This window comes from Neoarius graeffei, chromosome 3 (genome assembly GCF_027579695.1).
Source record: "Neoarius graeffei isolate fNeoGra1 chromosome 3, fNeoGra1.pri, whole genome shotgun sequence".
Taxonomy (NCBI): domain Eukaryota; kingdom Metazoa; phylum Chordata; class Actinopteri; order Siluriformes; family Ariidae; genus Neoarius; species Neoarius graeffei.
In genome coordinates, this window is record NC_083571.1 from 63,928,762 (window position 1) to 63,947,256 (window position 18,495).

The window sequence follows — 18,495 nt, forward strand, 5'->3', positions numbered from 1 at the left end:
TTTGAAGTCACGTTAGCCAGACTAGTGCACGCAGTTCCCAGAATTAAATGTATTTTCCACAGGCCATTTATTCACTTTACTTAAATACAAAGTAAAATGGCAGTAAATCTTCTTTCTTTTCTTGCGTATTGCATCATGAGGCGTTCCTGGCTTGTAAATCTGTTATTTTCGGTGCATGACACATTCACGCAGCTGAGCATGCTATGAATTAACAACGACAACGGTCTGCAGTGGGGCTACACAATTAAACGCTCAGCGAACATTTCTCCATTTGTGTATGAAAATACACTCCAACCACTCAGTTTGGTTTCATTTACAACCAACGGTGTCTTTTGATGCCAGCACGTAATTGAACAAGAGAAGACTGGTTTACCGGAGACAAAATAAGCGTTATCTCTGCTTCTGTCCCCTCCGACAGCCCCGACACACTACTGCCTCCGCCGAGTGCGCGCGCACACACCGCATGTCGGGGCCACGGATGAGTTACTCTCCCTTGATCAACGAAGTCGGCGGGGAATTTGTGGTTATTATCGGTACAAACAGCGTGAATCACAACTTAAATGAGTGCAGTTCAGTTTGACATTACTGTCAGTCCGTTAGATAAACATTTAATTTTATTAAAATCGAAAATTAATATTTAGAGCCTGTGGGCTACAAAAATAATAGTCATTAAAGTAGCCGGCTGGACTTAATTGTGTAGTCGGCTGTATGGGTGGCAGCCGGCGCTTGTGGAAAGCCCTGAGAACAGCAGCTTTTAGAATGCAGTTTTTACAGAAGTTGTTAATCGAACAAAAATATGCGAGATGGAAATCTGTGGCCTTTGCCATTCTACGAACTGTTGGTGGACTGGACATGGACAAATCTCTATTCTTGATGGATTCCAGAAGACTGGACACTCTACAGCTGCCAATTCTTTTACAAGAATCTTTTTAAAGTGTGGGATTTATTCACTGTACAGAAATTAAGTAAAAAACCTTCTTTGTATTGGCTTCTAAAAGAGCCTGTGATCTTTGGGACACGGTTGGACTTTACTTATAACAGCAAGGCAGTGTATGACAGTTTCTTAAGGTCACGCTTACTTACTTTGGGGCAGTTGGTGGGCGTGGCCAGTAGAGATTTTCAAAATTGTCAAAATGTAGCAAGAGTTTTGAACATCAGGTCTGTTCGTGTCGTTCGCCAATTATTGGAAAAATGTAAAGCCTCACTTACAGCAGGAGAAAATTTGGTGTTAAAAGGCTACTTTGAGCAGAGAATAGTTCCTTGCGATAGTGATCCATTTCCCAATCTTGCACTGGATCCAGATTTTGGTGAAAATGCTGGTCTTTTTTTGGATAATGTTGAACCTGTGCCCTTACACAGAGCTGGCAGAACTGGTGGTCATGTGTTTTACAAGGTTTGTGTCAAAATTTTGAATCAGAAGGGGTTAATTCAGAAGGTTGACTCTCCCTGGCGTCCTGTACTCGGTTTGGGTGATGAAGTGGAACCGGAATGGAGAGCATTGTACAAGCCACCGTTAGTTAAAAGAGTTGGGGACTTACAATGGCGTGTTTTGCGTGGAATCATTGCTGTAAATACTTTTATTTCTGTTTTACGTCCTGAAGTGAGTCATAATTGTCCATTTTGTTTTGAGAGAGAAACAGTATTTCATGTTTTTAATGAATTGTTCAAGATTGACTGTTTTTTTAAAATGCATTGGAGAGACTCCTCGAGTGTTTTAATGAGACGTTTTCAAAGAAGATCTTTATTTTTGGGTTTAAATATGTTAAGAAGCGCAGACCTGTTTGTCAGTTGCTTAATTTTGTATTGGGTCAAGCTAAAATGGCTATTTACATGAGTCGTAAAAATAAGATTGAATGCGATCAGGATGTTGCAGCCGTTTTTGCTGCTCTGGTTAAATCTAGAATACTAACTGATTTTCGCTTTTATAAAGCGACAGAGAATACACAATTGTTTAAGGATATTTGGTGTTTAAATGGTGTTTTATGTGCAGTAGAAAATGATGAACTCACCTTTGCACGTTTTTGGTAGTTCAATTTAAATATTTATTTTTGAAATAACATTGTGTTTATCTGTTGAATACCTGCATTAAAGGTCTTTTGAAATTCTATTCTCTGTCTCTGTCTGGGTCTCTCTGTCTCTGTCTGTCTGTCTGGCTGTCTCTCTCTCTCTCTGTCTGGCTGTCTCTCTCTCTCTTTCTCTGTGTCTGGCTGTCTCTCTCTCTCTCTCTCTCTCTCTCTCTCTCTCTCTCTCTCTCTCTCTGTGTCTGGCTGTCTCTGTGTGTCTGGCTGTCTCTCTCTCTCTCTTTGTGTCTGGCTGTCTCTCTCTCTCTCTGTCTGGCTGTCTCTCTCTCTCTCTCTTTCTCTGTGTCTGGCTGTCTCTCTCTCTCTCTCTCTCTGTGTGTCTGGCTGTCTCTGTGTGTCTGGCTGTCTCTCTCTCTTTCTCTGTGTCTGGCTGTCTCTCTCTCTCTCTCTCTCTCTCTCTGTGTCTGGCTGTCTCTGTGTGTCTGGCTGTCTCTCTCTCTCTCTGGCTGTCTCTCTCTCTCTCTGGCTGTCTCTCTCTCTCTCTCTCTCTCTCTGGCTGACTCTCTGTCTCTCTCTGGCTGTTTCTCTCTCTGGCTGTCTCTTTTTCTCTGTCTCTGTAGGTCTGTCTGTCTGTCTCTCTCTCTCTCTGTGTCTGTCTCTCTCTCTCTCTCTCTCTCTCTGTGTCTGTCTCTCTCCCTCTCTCTGGCTGTCTCTCTTTTTCTCTCTCTGTCTGTCTGCCTCTTTTTTCTCTGTCTCTGTAGGTCTGTCTCTTTTTCTTTTTCTCTGTCTGTCTGTCTCTCTGTCTGTCTGTCTGTCTCTCTCTGTGTGTCTGGCTGTCTCTCTTTCTCTCTGTCTGTCTCTTTTTTTCTCTGTCTCTGTAGGTCTGTCTGTCTCTTTTTCTTTGTCTCTGTAGGTCTCTCTGTCTTGCTCTCTCTCTCTCTCTCTCTCTCTCTCTCTCTGTCTGGCTCTCTCTGTTGGTCTCTTTTTTTCTCTGTCTGTCTGTCTGTCTGTCTGTCTGTCTGTCTGTCTGTCTGTCTAATTAAAATGTAATTTAAAATCTGGGGAGATTTAAAATCTTTTATCCTGATGATGAAGATGATGATGATGATGAAACTCCATAGTTCCTTTTTCACAAACTCTTTAAACTGAATGCTGTGATTCGTTCTGTGACATTTCGTCGTATCTTTGGCTGAAACTGAATGTGTAAATATTAAATTGTAAACATTGTCGGATTGTAATTCTGTGTTTGTCCTTTTCTCTGGGCGTCCGTGTGGGACGCAGTAAAGAGCAGGAAGTCTCAGTGTGACTTCTCTCATCACACACTCCGTATCTCAGGAAGCAGAACCATGTGGCCCGTCTCCAAGACACAACAGGAAATCATGGTCCATCGGGAAGTCCTGTTATTTCACACAACCCATATTCAGCGTTAGCCACGTTAGCTGAGATTTTTATAACTAGTTGTTGAAGCTCTGATATTTCATAGATGTCGTGACTCATTCCTAAAGCTGTGGGGTTCGCGAAACCTCACAGCAACTAAATATCATGTTACATATCAGAAAGGGTTTATGGTTCAGTCATATATCCTGCTGACCTTTGTTGTTTGCTAACGAATGCTTGACTAAAGCTCGTAACTGGGAATTCCAGACTTGGAAAAATCAACGAAAAAACTAATGCTTTGAATATTTGGAAGGTTTCCTGAACCCCGTCATGTCACCATGGCAACAGTAAATTAACTATCATGACCCTCAAAAGAGCTGCGATTTAACAAAAGACGAACATGGAGGCATGCATGGTTTTCCCACTTTGTAGCTCAAAAATAGTGTAACTCCGAGTTCAGATTTCTCGCTTCTGAATTCACTTGAATGTCGTGTAAGTCCTGAAGCTCAGTTGCTCTTTAAAGGGATAGTTCGGGATTTTTGACATGAATCTGTATGGCATCCCCATCAACAGTGTCGTGCAAACACACTGACTTACCCCTGACAGCATCCTGTGAGTCCAGTTCTTGTCCAGTTTTGGTCCAGACGAAAGTAGTCCGGCAAGTTTGTTGGGGTCACGAAAGTAAAACGTTTTTCGTCTCAAAACAGTATGTGTTCAAAAGAGTGATATATTTGCATCACAAAACCGTTGCCAAATAAAAAGTCAGACCTCGAAATCGCTTGGCACTATTTTCTCTCCCTCGGTATCACTGCGCGCTGCCGCCAGGTGACAGCGAAACGCAGACCCACTAAGCTGGTGGGAGACCAAGGCTGCACTCTATCCACAGCATACACACGTGATGGCACGGAGGATGTGTATAGTGGCAGCATCTGTCCCCCCAGAGAGGATCTTTTCAAAAGCAGGACAGATTATAACTGAGAGGAGAAATAGAATCAGAATTAACTAGTTAATTGCAGCAATTAAAGGAATAGGCAGGAAAAGGAAGGCGCAAAGACACCGCGCAGCGCCTGAAAACGGGTTTTCAGGCGCGCACCCCGTTTTCAGGCGCTGCGCGGTGTCTTTGCGCCTGCAGCGGTGCTTTGCCTGTGCTGTGGCTGAAAATAGTTCCAGATATAAATTGGTCTAGTAAATCCCTTCGTGTTAATTTGCATTGATATGTGTACTCGATGTGACTGTACAAGTCATGAGAAATAATTATAAAAAATCTTGAGTTATTTAATTCACTTTTGCAACGACAATGCTAGCTGGACACGCCGGATTACAGCGACTACGCTAAGCTAAGCTAACCTGGGCGTTTATAGATCAGGACAATGGCTGGGTCGGCTACAAAACGCTTTGGCTCACTCATCCAACTCTAGGGACTGCAGGGACTGACTCAATTTCATCTGGGGTGGCGTATTCCTTTAAATCAAAAATAAAATCTTGGGAGCCGAAAGAGCCGGCTCCTTATAGTAAGAAGAGCCAAAAGAGCCGGCTCCCGAAAAAGAGCCGAAATTCCCATCACTAGTAAACAATGAATGAAACAGCCGTGGCTGTCACCTGGCGGCAGCGCGCAGTGATAAGGGAGAGAAAATAGTGCCAAGCGATTTCGAGGTCTGACTTTTTATTTGGCAACGGTTTTGTGATGCAAATATATCACTCTTTTGAACACATACTGTTTTGAGACGAAAAACGTTTTACTTTCGTGACCCCAACAAACTTGCCGGACTACTTTCGTCTGGACCAAAACTGGACAAGAACTGGACTCACAGGATGCTGTCAGGGGTAAGTCAGTGTGTTTGCACGACACTATTGATGGCGATGCCATACAGATTCATGTCAAAAATCCCGAACTATCCCTTTAAAACATTGTGCTGTCGTCGTGATTGTCATGATCTCCTTCTCAAATCATAAAATTTACTAATCCAGGAACTCTAGAGGACTGGCAAGCGAAATCAGACGTTTAGTGGTTTTTAAAAATGTACCGCGAACTGAAAAACATTAGTATTAATACTCAGTGACAGTACAGCGTAGCATACAAGTCTGCGATTTGAGACACAGTGTGTGTATTTGGGTGTGTACAGTGTCGCATGGTGCTGTACAAGTTACAGAGAGTCTGTTTAGCTGCAACAGCTATGTCTGAGTTTATAGCAAAATTTGGTGGGTTTTTTGTAGATACAGTATAGTCAGGCTAAAATAAAAACAAACAAAAAAGTAAAATATGGATATAAAATATAATCATGAAGTATAAGAGCATTAGTGAAGCTCCAACTGCCTCTGATCTTCTGCTTTCCTTGAGAATCTTCCTAATAAGAGCCACTTCCTGTTTGCTGTGCCCCTCTTCCTGTGCAGCACTCTATTCAGATAACGATAATGGCCGGATAACGAGCAGCGCTTAAATCTGGGTGTGGCTCTATATGAAGAACTCGGATCGGTTATACTTTGTTCTAAACCGATCTCCGTTTTGATTGGATTGATGTGATTGATTTATAAACTGGATCGATAAGATGTTTTTTTTTTGCCCTGTAGAGGGCGCTGTGACTGATCACCTCTCGGTGCATGACTGCAGAATTCCCTCTCGAAGTTTGGATTTGAACAAATGTGTAATGTGGAGTTAAAAGGAAGGTTGTGTATTATTTTAAGCGCGAAACTTTACACGGATGTGGATTTACTTGCTTGAGTTTATTTAGTTACTTATTTCTGTTTATTTTCGTTATTGTTTATGTATTTCTTTAAAAAAAAAGGATTTATTTGCTTGTTTACTTGCTTAATTATATTTATTATGACAGACCCACCAGGATGAAGTGACAGGTTTTAATGACAGATGATGTACATGATGAAATGTTCTGTATTTCACGCTCTCTCTCTCTCTGCGTGTCTGTGCAGCTGGTCGGTGGTCAGTTTGACCTGGAGATGAACTTCGTCATCCAGGAGACGGAGAGCATTGTGTGCATGGTGGACCTGTTGGATAAGTGCGAGGTGACGTGTCAGGCCGAGGTGTGGAGCATGTTCACGGCCGTGCTGAAGAAGAGCGTGAGGAACCTGCAGGCCTGCACCGACGTCGGCCTCATCACGCTCGTCCTGCAGAGGATAGACAGAACGGACAGCATGATCGCAGGTAACGCGCTGCTCTGGACTTGCAGCCGTGGCGCCGTCTCCTGTTTCTGAGACTGAGGGGTGGGGCTAAGATTTGCATCCTGTTTGAATATGTACGAGTTATGGGTTATTTATTAATGACTCTCCTGTGGTAATATTTTTCTGTCTCTGAGGGCGTGTGCGTCTTTGTGTGTCTCTTAGACCTGTTGGTGGACATGTTGGGTGTTCTGGCGAGTTACAGCATCACAGTGAAGGAGCTGAAGCTTTATTTCAGTAAACTGCAGGGAGAGAAAGGACAGTGGGTACGCATCTCTCCATTTTATCTTCTTCTCTTATTTTCTGATGTCTGATCAAATGAAATAAATATTTTGTCCTGCACTTTGACACTCATCTGAAAAGACTGACACGATGCATTTTTCTTTCTTTCTTTTTCCTTGTTCTTTTTCTTCACCTTCCTTGTTGTGCCTAATTTTCCTCTTAATATGTTTCCGCTCTATTCTCTTCCTTAATCCATTCCTCTTTTTCTTCTCTTTATCCTCTTCCTGTATTTCTACCTCATTTTGCCCTTTCTTTCTTTCTTTCTTTCTTTCTTTCTTTCTTTCTTTCTTTCTTTCTTTCTTTCTTTCTTTCTTTCTTTCTTTCTTTCTTTCTTTCTTTCTTTCTTTCTTTCTTTCTTTCTTTCTTTCTTTCTTTCTTTCTTTCTTTCTTTCTTTCTTTCTTTCTTTCTCTTTCTTTTGCTTCCTTTCCTCATCCTCCACATTCACATCATCACCTTCATCTTTCATCCCCCCCCCAAATTTGTCATCCTCATTCTTATTTTCCTCTTCCTCGGTTCCTCATCTCCATTTTTTTCTCCCTTCTCGTTCTCATTGTCTCTTCCTCTTTCTTGCTTTGCCCTCCTTCTGTTCTTCCTCAACCTCATCCTCATTCTTCTCTCCCTCACTTCCTCCTCTTCCTCCAGCCTCCTCATGCTGTGAAACTGCTCTCGGTGTTGAAGTCCATGGCCCAACGCTCCGGCCCTGATGCATTCTTCACTTTTCCTGGAAAGAGTGCAGCGGTGAGTGCATCACAAAACCCATGACCTTTGACCTCTAACCTTTTAGTTGAACCTGACTGCATCTAAATCTGTATTATGAAGTCATTTTTGAAGGTATATCATGCAGGAAAAGCCCAAATTTCTCACTATTTTGTGTGTGTGTGTGTGTGTGTGTGTGTGTGTGTGTAACAGGCCATAGCACTTCCGCCAATCGCTAAGTGGCCATACCAGAACGGCTTCACCTTCCATACCTGGCTGCGTCTGGATCCCATCAGCAACATCAACGTCGATAAAGACAAGCCATACCTGTACTGGTGAGTCTCTCTCTCTCTCTCTCTCTCTCTCTCTCTGTGTTTATTCAATGAGGTTTTATTGTATAATTAAAAAAACCTACAAAATTAAACTAAAAAATAAAAGTTAAGATATTATTGTTACTTTCTGACCTCATCTTTGATTCTCTCCTAGTTTTCGCACGAGTAAAGGGATGGGTTATTCGGCCCATTTTGTTGGTGGTTGTCTGATTGTTACTGCTTTAAAGGCCAAAGGGAAAGGGTTCCAGCACTGCGTCAAGTTCGACTTCAAACCCCAGAAGGTAAAGTGTTTCAGCATGGACAGTAAGGAATAAAACACTCGGAGTGCGGGGTCAGTTTAAAGGAAAATGATCAGTGACAAGGTGGTGTGATGGAGTTGCTGTTACCACCCCAGAGGGGATTTATTTTCGAATAACAGGATGTGCTGAGGTGTTTTTATTAAATCTCTTACACCATAACAATTTGCCAAAGATTACTAATTTAAAATAATTTATTAAAGAATGAGATTTAAAATATTTGGTGTGTGTGTGTGTGTGTGTGTGTGTGTGTGTGTGTGTGTGTGTGTGTGACAGTGGTACATGGTGACCATCGTGCATATCTACCATCGCTGGAAGAACAGTGAAATTAGCTGCTATGTGAACGGAGAGCTGGCATCTTACGGAGAGATCACGTGGTTCGTCAACACCAGCGATGTAAGAATCAAATAAAAAATGTACAAAAGACAGATTTAAAGATTTGCAGCTGTTTACATGCAGAGGAGACGACAAACTGTGTGTCAGTATAATGCAAAAGGGAGTATTTGAGAAGAAAAGCTTGGACACATAGGTCACGCCCACTTCACAGGACCCTACATATATACAAACCACGCCCACTTCACAGGACCCTACATATATACAAACCGCGCCCACTTCACAGGACCCTACATATACACAAACCACGCCCACTTTACTGGGTCTGACACACAAGCCACGCCATACCCATTGATAAATACGCAAGCCACATCCACTTCACTAGACTTGACAGACACATTAAATCTCTCTCTCTCTCTCTCTCTCTCTCATTAACAGACATTTGATAAATGTTTTCTGGGCTCGGCGGAGACGGCGGATGCGAACCGTGTGTTTTGCGGTCAGATGGGGGCAGTGTATCTGTTCAATGATGCCCTCAATGCTGCACAGATCCTCGCCATCTATCAGTTAGGCCCCTCCTACAAGGTATCTCACACACACACACACACACACACACACACACACACACACACACACACACACCAGAGATGCCTACTAGTACGGATTGGCTGTATTTTGTACGGAAAAGTTATGTAAATACGATGTTATGGCAAACAGTGTTATTCTTTACAGAATTATTATAAAGTCTTAAATTCCAGCGAGTTGTTTTTAAATGTCCAAGCGACTTTTTCAATCCATGCGCGATTCACGGCTATTTATTTTTACGACAACCACACATGCTGTGTGTGACATGCGCAGATTCCTCACATTTGTTCGCGCTATTTTCGATACGGTAGAATGGCCGTGCATTACACCCAGTCAAAAGGGCAATGGATACGCGCACTGCAAACTGCGTAGAACTGACATTAACATCACTCATAGTGGTCGCGATGACTGCACGCGGCATGTCAACTACAAAAAAAACATATGGAGTATGCTGAAATGGCGAGTCAGGCGGAAAGTAAATCTGGGGGTATCCAGCAATTTTTTACGAAATCTGTGGATGAAAAGACACGGAACGTGACACGTGCTGAAGCGGTGATGGTTGACCTATGCTTGGAGTTGAACTTGCCAGTTAGTGCCATGAAATGTGAGTTAAACTTATTCAGTTTCTTTTTACATGTCTGATTTTTATTCACTGAAATATCAAACACTGGCTGTACTTCTTTAATTCAAAGTCTTTTCAGTGTTGCAAGTGCAAATGTACATGTAGTATGATCAAAAACAGAATTTTATGATTAGTGTTGTTGGGATTGTGGCAAAAAATTGATCATTCCACTGTTTTAAATACAATTATAAGTGTCATTTTATTCAATGTCTCTTCTGAAGCATTATGCTGAAGTATTTATATATTGGGACATTAAGATAACAATGTCGGACTCTCTTTGGCATGAAATAAGAAATTTTTTTAAATTTTATTAGAATCCGTTAACAGGTAGAACATTTTGCCAGGCAATATAATATAATACTTTTGAGGAGTTACATTCAATACCAATGATTGGTAGTCAACCGTAATGTCTGCAAACAGGGAACACTATTGTATTTATAAAAATGTGATATATTGTATGCTCGAGAAATTTGTTGAGTGGAAATTCAGTTGAGATGGCTGCTAGTGTTTTGTTTATTCAATTCACACAAAACAGTTCTTTTTAATAATTTAAATGTTAAACATATTGGTATATACACCTCTTTATAATGGAAATGCGCATAAATTAATGTTACTGAAAGTCATTCCAAAATACTGAAAAATGTGTTCAAGAATACTGAAATTCAAAATTTGGGGTAGGCATCTCTGTGCGCACGCACGCACACACACACACACACACACAGTATCAGAACCAATCTTAAATATATGACTGTTCTCAATACCTCATTCATCTCTCTCTCTCTCTCTCTCTCTCTCTCTCTCTCTCTCAGGGTGTGTTTAAGTATAAAGCAGAAAGCGACATCCTGTTTGCGGATCATCATAAATCTCTGCTGTATGATGGCAAACTGAGCAGCAGCATCGCCTTCACCTACAACCCTCGAGCTACAGACGCCCAGCTGTGCCTCGAGTCGTCACCCCGAGACAACACGTCCATCTTCATACACTCTCCTCACGCCCTGATGCTGCAGGTATGCACACAAACACACGCACAATTTCTTTCTTCCTAACACCTATTCTATTCTGAGTTCTCTGAGTTGTAATATGAATATGTTAAAAATATAGGGAGTAGATGGAAGTCTGTTACTCTAATTCATGTTTCTCTCTCTCTCTCTCTCTCTCTCTCTCTCTCTCTCTCTCTCTCTCTGTAGGATGTGAAGGCTGTGGTCACTCACTCGGTTCAGAGTGCTGTTCACTCCATCGGAGGAGTGCAGGTTCTTTTCCCTCTCTTCACTCAGTTGGACTTTGTGCAGCCAAACAGCGAAGAACCTGATATCTCTGTCTGGTAAACACACACACACACACACACACACACCGAGCATTACTCTGTCTGGGAACCTTTGATGATCAAAACGAAAAGTTGAACACACCATACACTGTGGAATGTTTCCGGTGTTTGTGTGTTCCAGCTGCACTCTGTTGTCGTTCCTGCTGGAGTTGTTGAAGTTGTCCGTAGCGATGCAGGAGCAGATCCTCACCTGTAAGGGCTTCCTTGTCATCGGATACTCTCTGGAAAAGGTCAGTCAGCGCACTTGCTGTCTTTCTCACACACTACTATTACATTTTCTCATGCATTCATACTACTGTTACTATTATTATTAATACCACTCCTAATACTATTATTATTAATACTACCACTATTACTACTGTTATGACTAATGCTACTACTATTTACACTATTATTACTATTACTACTGTTGCTACCACTACTGTTATTATTATTATTATTATTATTCCTATTACCACTGTTATTACAAATACTACTACCATTACCACTATTATTACTACTACCACTGTTATTACTAATGCTGCTACCACTATTATTACTATTACTACTGTTATTACTAATGCTGCTACCACTATTATTACTATTACTACTGTTGCCACCACTACTGCTACTATTATTAGTGCTATTACTACTGTTATTACTAATACAACTGTTATCACTAATACTATTACCATTACCACCATTACTCGTGCTGTTACTTGCATTACTATTACTACTGTTATTACTAATCCCACTACTATTACCCCTATTATTATTACTATTATTACTAATACAACTGTTATCACTAATACTATTGCCATCGTTACTGGTACTGTAACTATTATTACTACTACAAATACTATTATTGCTACTGTTATTAGTAATACTACTACTACTACTACCTATTATTTTTTATTATTATTATTACTAATAATACAACTGTTGTTGCTAATACCATTACTATTACCACTATTACTCGTGCTGCTACTGTTATTACTATTACTACTGTTATTACTAATACTGCTTCTATTGCCACTATTATTATTACAATTATTGCTAATACTACTGTTACTGCTAATACCGCTACTATTACCACTGTTACTAGTGCTGGTACTATCATTAGTACTACTAATGCTATTATTGCTACTAATTCTCCTACTATTGCCACTATTATTACTATTATTAATACTACTGATATTACCACTACTATTACTAGCGCTGTTGCTATTATTATAACTACTACTTTTACTCCTGTTATCATTACTGCTATTGCTATTCCTACTAATGCTGCTCTTATTGCTACTACTGTTACTACCATCATTGCTAATACTACGATTACTCTTATTACTACTGTTATTACTACTGTTATTACTATTACCACTGTTATTACTGCAGCTATTATTATTATTATTATTATTATTATCCGTATTACTTATAATACTGTCACTACTGTTAATTAGTATTACTACAATTATTACTGCTGCTATCACAACTATTAGCTTGACTATTCCTAGTACAACTACTTCTACAAACGCCACTGTTTGTTAGTGTTTTTCCACACAGTGCATTATGGGTAATGTTCATTTTTCCCAGGATGTTGCCACTTCCTGGTTCTTGGTACTGAAATGTAGTTTTGCATAAATTTGCCTGTTACTTGCAGAGTTGTATTTTAGACCTAAACAACCTTTGTCATTTAGTATGCAACAAGTATACACAGAACGAAATTTCATTGCAGTTTGGCTCAATACAGAATTAAATATAAAAGTATGTGAAAATGTACAGCAGCAAAAATATTATAAAGTGCAATGGTTCAAAGTGACCTGGGGAATTAGGAATTGTTCAAGTGTAAATAGAAGTTCCGAGTTCATTTTAATTTCGAGTTTGGATGTGGAGTTCAGCAGTCTGGTGACCTGGGGGGAAAGGCTGTTACAGAACCTGGTGGTCCTGCACCGAATGCTGCGGAACCTCTTTCCAGAGGCCAGGAGGGAGAACAGTCCATAGTGAGGGTGTGAGGGGTCGCTGATGATGTTTCTGGCCCGGGACGTGCAGTGCATAGGTGCGACGTCCTGAATGGAGGGAAGAGAAGTCCCAATGATTTTTTTTTCCGCTGTCTTCACCACTCTCCTCACATTCTTCCAGTCAGAGGCACTGCAGCCTCCAGACCACACAGAGATGCAGCTGGTCAGAACGTGCTCTATGGTGCTTCTGTAGAAAGTAGCGAGGATGGGCAGGGGCAGGTGGGCTCTCCTCATCCTACATGCAGATGCTGCTGTGCCTTCTTGACTAGGTGAGGTTGTCTGTGATGTGCACCCCCAGGAACTTGGTGCTGTTGACCACCTCCACAGCCGTATTGTTGATGAGAAGTGGAGCGTGGCTGGGCTGGTTCTTCCTAAAGTCGACAGTGATCGCTTTGGTTTTGTCCATGTTCAGAATCCGGTTGTTTTCCCTGCACCAGCCCACCAGCTGCTCCACCTCCTCTCTGTAGGCCAGGTCGTTGTCCCTGATGAGGCCCAAACTTCACAATGTGGTTGCTGGCAGCCCTGGGAACGCAGTCGTGTGTCATCAGAGTGAACAGCAGAGGGCTCAGGACACAGCCCTGAGGGGAGCCTGTGCTGAGGGTGATGCCACTGGAGGTGTTCTGTCCGACTCGCACTGACTGTGGTCTTTCAGTGAGGAAGTCTAGCAGTCAGTTGCACAGGGGGTTGCTGAAACCCAGGGGTCCCAGTTTGTTCACCAGATGCTGTGGAATGATGGTATTAAACGCTGAACTGAAGTCTAGGAACAGCATCCGCACATGAGTGTTTTTCTCCTCCAGGTGTGCAAGGCTCAGGTGAAGGGCGGAGGAGATGGCGTCCTCAGTGGAGCGGTTTGGCCGGTGGTCAAACATGGGAGGGACTGGAGGTGATGTGCTCCTTTAACAGCCTCTCAAAGCACTTCATCATAATGGAAGTGAGTGCGACAGGCCGGTCGTCATTGAGTGATGCGATATGAGGGTTTTTTTGGCACTGGGACGATGGTGGCAGTCTTGAAACATGATGGAACTTTGGCTTGATCCAGTGAGGTGTTGAAAATGTCCGTTAGAACATAAGCCAACTGGCCTGCACATTCCCTGAGCGCCCGACCAGGAATATTATTGGGGCCCGGGGCCTTCTGTGTGTTGACTCTCCTCAGAGTCCTCCGCACCTCTGTTGTATCAAGACAGAGTGCCTTTTCATCCTAATGGGGAACAGCTTTCTCTGCAGGAGTGCTATTTAGTGCCTCAAACCTCCCAAAGAAGTTATTGAGTTCATTGAGGAAGTCCGCGTCATCATCACACTCGGGAGGGGCTATCCTGTAGTTTGTGATTAGCCTGGGCCCGCCCATCCTAAGTGTCACGCAACACGGGGGGCTGTTGCGAACTTAGTCTGGCAAGGCAAGCTATCTCCAGCTCTTCCAAGCTTCCGAAAAATCTGGAACCAATCAACTTTGAGCATCTCCAACGGCCCTGGGTAGAGGCGTGTTCAAGGCAGTGACGTAGTAGAACTGCGACCGGAAGCCATAGATTGTTTACAGAATCTATGCCAGAAGCGCTTCATTCACTAGAAACATTACGAACATGGAGCAGCGGCAAGCCTTTGACACAGCGGTAGATGCTGTATTGAAAGCATTCAACGGGAAGTTCTCATTGAAAACGGAGCAAAGAGCAGCCCTGGAGGTATTTATTCTCCTCCTCCTTCCTGTTACTCAAGCAGTTTCCGTCGCGTGACATATGCCAGAGGAAAGAGTGATGTGATTGGTTTAAGCTTCGTCACAGCCTTTTCTGGCTTCGACCAGTAGCAAACTGAGGCATTTCAGGGAGGCGGGTCAACCACGGGCTCTGGGAAACGGTTGGGCTTAATATCTTTGCCAGACCAGTGCTCGCAGAGCTTTGAAGTTGCGTTAGCCAGACTAGTTTGTGATAGCCAGTATGCCTTGCCACATATCCCTGGTGTTAGCGGCGTCATGGAAAAAGTCCTGGATTTTTTTGACTGTGAGCACGCTTTGCTAGTCTGATGGCACGGTTCAAGTTGGCTGTCGTTGTTCTCAGTGCCTTCTCGTCGCCAGACTTGAGGGCTGAGTTCCGTGTCTTTAACATTTTGTGTACTTCATGAGTCATCCAGGGTTTTTGGTTGGCCCGGGTGGTGATGCTCTTTATATCGCTGACATCATCCATGCATTTGTGGATGTAGGCTGACACAGACATGGCATACTCATCTATGTTGGTATGATCATTGTAAGTGGCAGCTGCCTTGAACATGTCCCAGTCCGTGCACTCAAAACAGTCCTGTAGTGCTTCCATAGCCCCCTCAGACCCACACCCTCACCTGCCTCAGTGTACGTTTCTGTGTTTATTGCGTTGGTCATCTCAGCTCACATCACATCCACCCTCATGCTAGCGTTCGGCTGAACTAATACTAACCTCACGCTAACACTCATGTTACACAACACAAGGATGAGTTTATGCTAAAATTAGGCTGATCACATGTTCAGCTAGATTAGAATTCAAAATATTATTAACCAAACTAACAATGTCTTTTTAATCTTCGTGTGTGTGTGCGCGCGTGCATCCGTCTGTCTGTCTGTCTGTCTGTCTGTCTGTCTAGTCTTCCAAAGTCCATGTAACGAGGCCTGTGCTGGACATCGTTTTGTCATTTGCTCGATACCTGAGTAACCTACCCAACGGCATCTTATTGCTAAAACAGCTGTGTGATCACATCCTGTTCAACCCGGCCATCTGGATACACACACCAGCCAAGGTGAGATGGCTATGTCTCTCATACACACAATCATAGATACATGTGATATGACACAATGATGCTGACTTGTTTGCTCTTCTCATTTCATTTAGAGCTCTGTGTGTGTGTGTGTGTGTTTTCACACTAATGCTCACAATTAACAATAATAGTAAAGCTCGTTTAATATGATTATGTATGCTATTTAGGACTGAAAAAAATTAGGACCTAATTTGCATCATAGACCTTATGAATGGACCTTAGACTATGTTCAGACTGCACCCTGAAACGACCCATATCCGATTTTTTTGCCCATATGCGACCTGTATCCGATTTGTTATTGACAATCTGAACGACACAGATCCGATTTTTTTCACATGCGACCCAGGCCGCTTGGATATGTGGTCCTAAATCCGATGCATATCCGATATTTTCACATGCGACTGCCGTCTGACCGGACAGGTCGCATTCATGCGCCCTACACGTCATCAACAAGAGACAAACGTCACTATTCTGCGTTGGCTAATCCCGCCTCTTTGGTGGAAACTTGAAGAGTGCGCTTTTTTTTTTGTTTACGTATTACGTAGATGTGCTTATTACGTGTCAATTTGCGCGTGCGGGACACTTTTGGGTCGTTTTCCGTTCATATTGGAGATCGCATACAAGTCTCATATAATTGGTAATGTGAACGGCCTAACAAAAAAATCGAATTTCACAACAAATCGGATATGGGTCGTTTCAGGTTTTGCAGAATATTATAATGCATCCGTTAAATACTTACATTTACATTTTCTTCGAATTAAAAAATGTATCTTCATAGACAACAAATCAGTGTTCGAGCATAGATCAGTTCGATAAGTTATACTTTTAGCAAGTAAATAGTGAAATTTAACATGCATAAAGCTTTTGAATGACCGGAAAAACAAAACAAAACGTGTGTGTGTGTGTGTGTGTGTGTGTGTGTGTGTGTGTGTGCGCATTCAGGTGCAGCAGGTCTTGTACACATATTTAGCCACCGAGTTCATCAGCACAGTGACAATCTACAACGCCGTGCGCCGGGTGGGAACCGTGCTGCAGGTCATGCACACGCTCAAATATTATTACTGGGTGGTTAATCCACAGGACCGCAGTGGAGTGATACCTAAAGGCCTCGGTACACATGCACACACACTTTGATATGTTCACCTGCATTTGTTCTGTAGTACACACTGATATATATATATATATATATATATATATAATAGAGACCAATGAATGCTGATTAATTTTATGCCCATATATGGATTTCCAGGTCCATCACGTCACCAGGCAACAAGAAATTGAATATTTAAGTAATATTGGCTGGCTTTGAGTGGTCTGTCAGATATATTCCATTCAGCTAGCATGATATTGAACGAGTTGAAGACGAAATAATATAGACAAAAATATTATTATTTGTTATACTACTCTGTATTAACACACTATTTAGTATAGTGGCATGGTGACGACATGATCTTGTGTGTGTGGACTGTAGATGGCCCAAGGCCCAATCAGAAGGAGATCCCTGCTCTCAGAGCGTTCCTGCTGCTCTTCATCAAGCAGCTCATTATGAAGGTGAAACACAAACACACTTTTATCTGATAGATCTGTACAAATTATTCCTTCAACTGTCAGAGTATTTATTTTTACACCATCTGCTGCTATGTGCTCGAGCTGAACCCTAATTGAAATGTTCCACTTTTGCAATTGCTCGGGGAGTTTCCTTCCCTGTGCATACAGGAGTGCAGACAATTTTACTAGTACTACTACTGGTAATGATGTTATTTTTACTACTGATATTATTATTATTATTATTATTATTATTATCCTACAACTATAAATATTACTATAACAAATAATAATCCTATTGATGGGCATGTCAGGTGAAAATTCAAATTCCGTCCAATTTGCTTGAAACTGCGCTCATTGAATTCAGAATTGAATGCAGAGCAACATACTTTTTACAGAATTAAAACATGTTTATCCGTTGTTGAGATATTACAAATCAAAGATTGAAAAAACGGCTTAATTTTTAGAAAACTACCATAATATTATGTATGAGGATAACGCGGTCCAAAACGGGCCTCGTTAACCAATGAGATCAAAAGGTTTTTTTCTAAATAACTTTTCTGTTTTTCCAAGATATTTACATGGAAATTGGCAGGTACATAGATGGCTGTATCCTGAATAGAAAGTTTGAAAAATTAGTTAAAAATCAATTATGCAAAGTAGCATTTAATTACTATTAATTATGCTAATTAGATGAAACTGTTAAATAGGTACGCTCGATAAAAAAAAGTAATAAGGGATTATTTCTAATACGCTCTTTGTGTTCTTTGTATTTCTCAAAAGTAGGGCCTACTAGCGTTTATATGAAAGAATATAAATGATAATATTCACAGCTTTCAAGCTTAACCTCAAAAAAACTGATCCACATCCAATAAACACTTCCAGTTCATTGAATTGAAATTGACACACACATTTCTGACTTATGGTTTTTAAAAAAAATATTTTGACCACTAAGATCTCAATATTTTTCATCAAAACAACTACAGTTATATTCTAAAATAATTATTTATTTACATGAATCAGTTTGATTTGAAAAAATAAGTAGAAAAAGAGATGAAAACTCACTTCAGAGTCTCCCGTGAATCATAACATCAAAACTAGCAGACAGAAAATTTTGCTGAACACTTCAACAGAAACA

At 41.5% G+C, this 18,495-nt stretch overlaps 1 protein-coding gene across 1 annotated transcript in view; it reads left to right on the forward strand.

Moving 5' to 3' along the window:
• Positions 1–18,495, forward strand: part of lrba (LPS-responsive vesicle trafficking, beach and anchor containing) — a 373,382-nt gene that overhangs the window by 66,471 nt on the left and 288,416 nt on the right. The window contains exons 3-15 of the mRNA XM_060917126.1: positions 6,324–6,555; positions 6,735–6,835; positions 7,495–7,590; positions 7,762–7,883; positions 8,035–8,161; positions 8,453–8,572; positions 8,948–9,094; positions 10,526–10,723; positions 10,904–11,037; positions 11,162–11,270; positions 15,642–15,794; positions 16,755–16,923; positions 17,284–17,363. Of these exons, the coding sequence (XP_060773109.1) occupies positions 6,324–6,555; positions 6,735–6,835; positions 7,495–7,590; positions 7,762–7,883; positions 8,035–8,161; positions 8,453–8,572; positions 8,948–9,094; positions 10,526–10,723; positions 10,904–11,037; positions 11,162–11,270; positions 15,642–15,794; positions 16,755–16,923; positions 17,284–17,363 (1,788 nt within the window). The remainder of the gene's footprint in view (positions 1–6,323; positions 6,556–6,734; positions 6,836–7,494; positions 7,591–7,761; positions 7,884–8,034; positions 8,162–8,452; positions 8,573–8,947; positions 9,095–10,525; positions 10,724–10,903; positions 11,038–11,161; positions 11,271–15,641; positions 15,795–16,754; positions 16,924–17,283; positions 17,364–18,495) is intronic.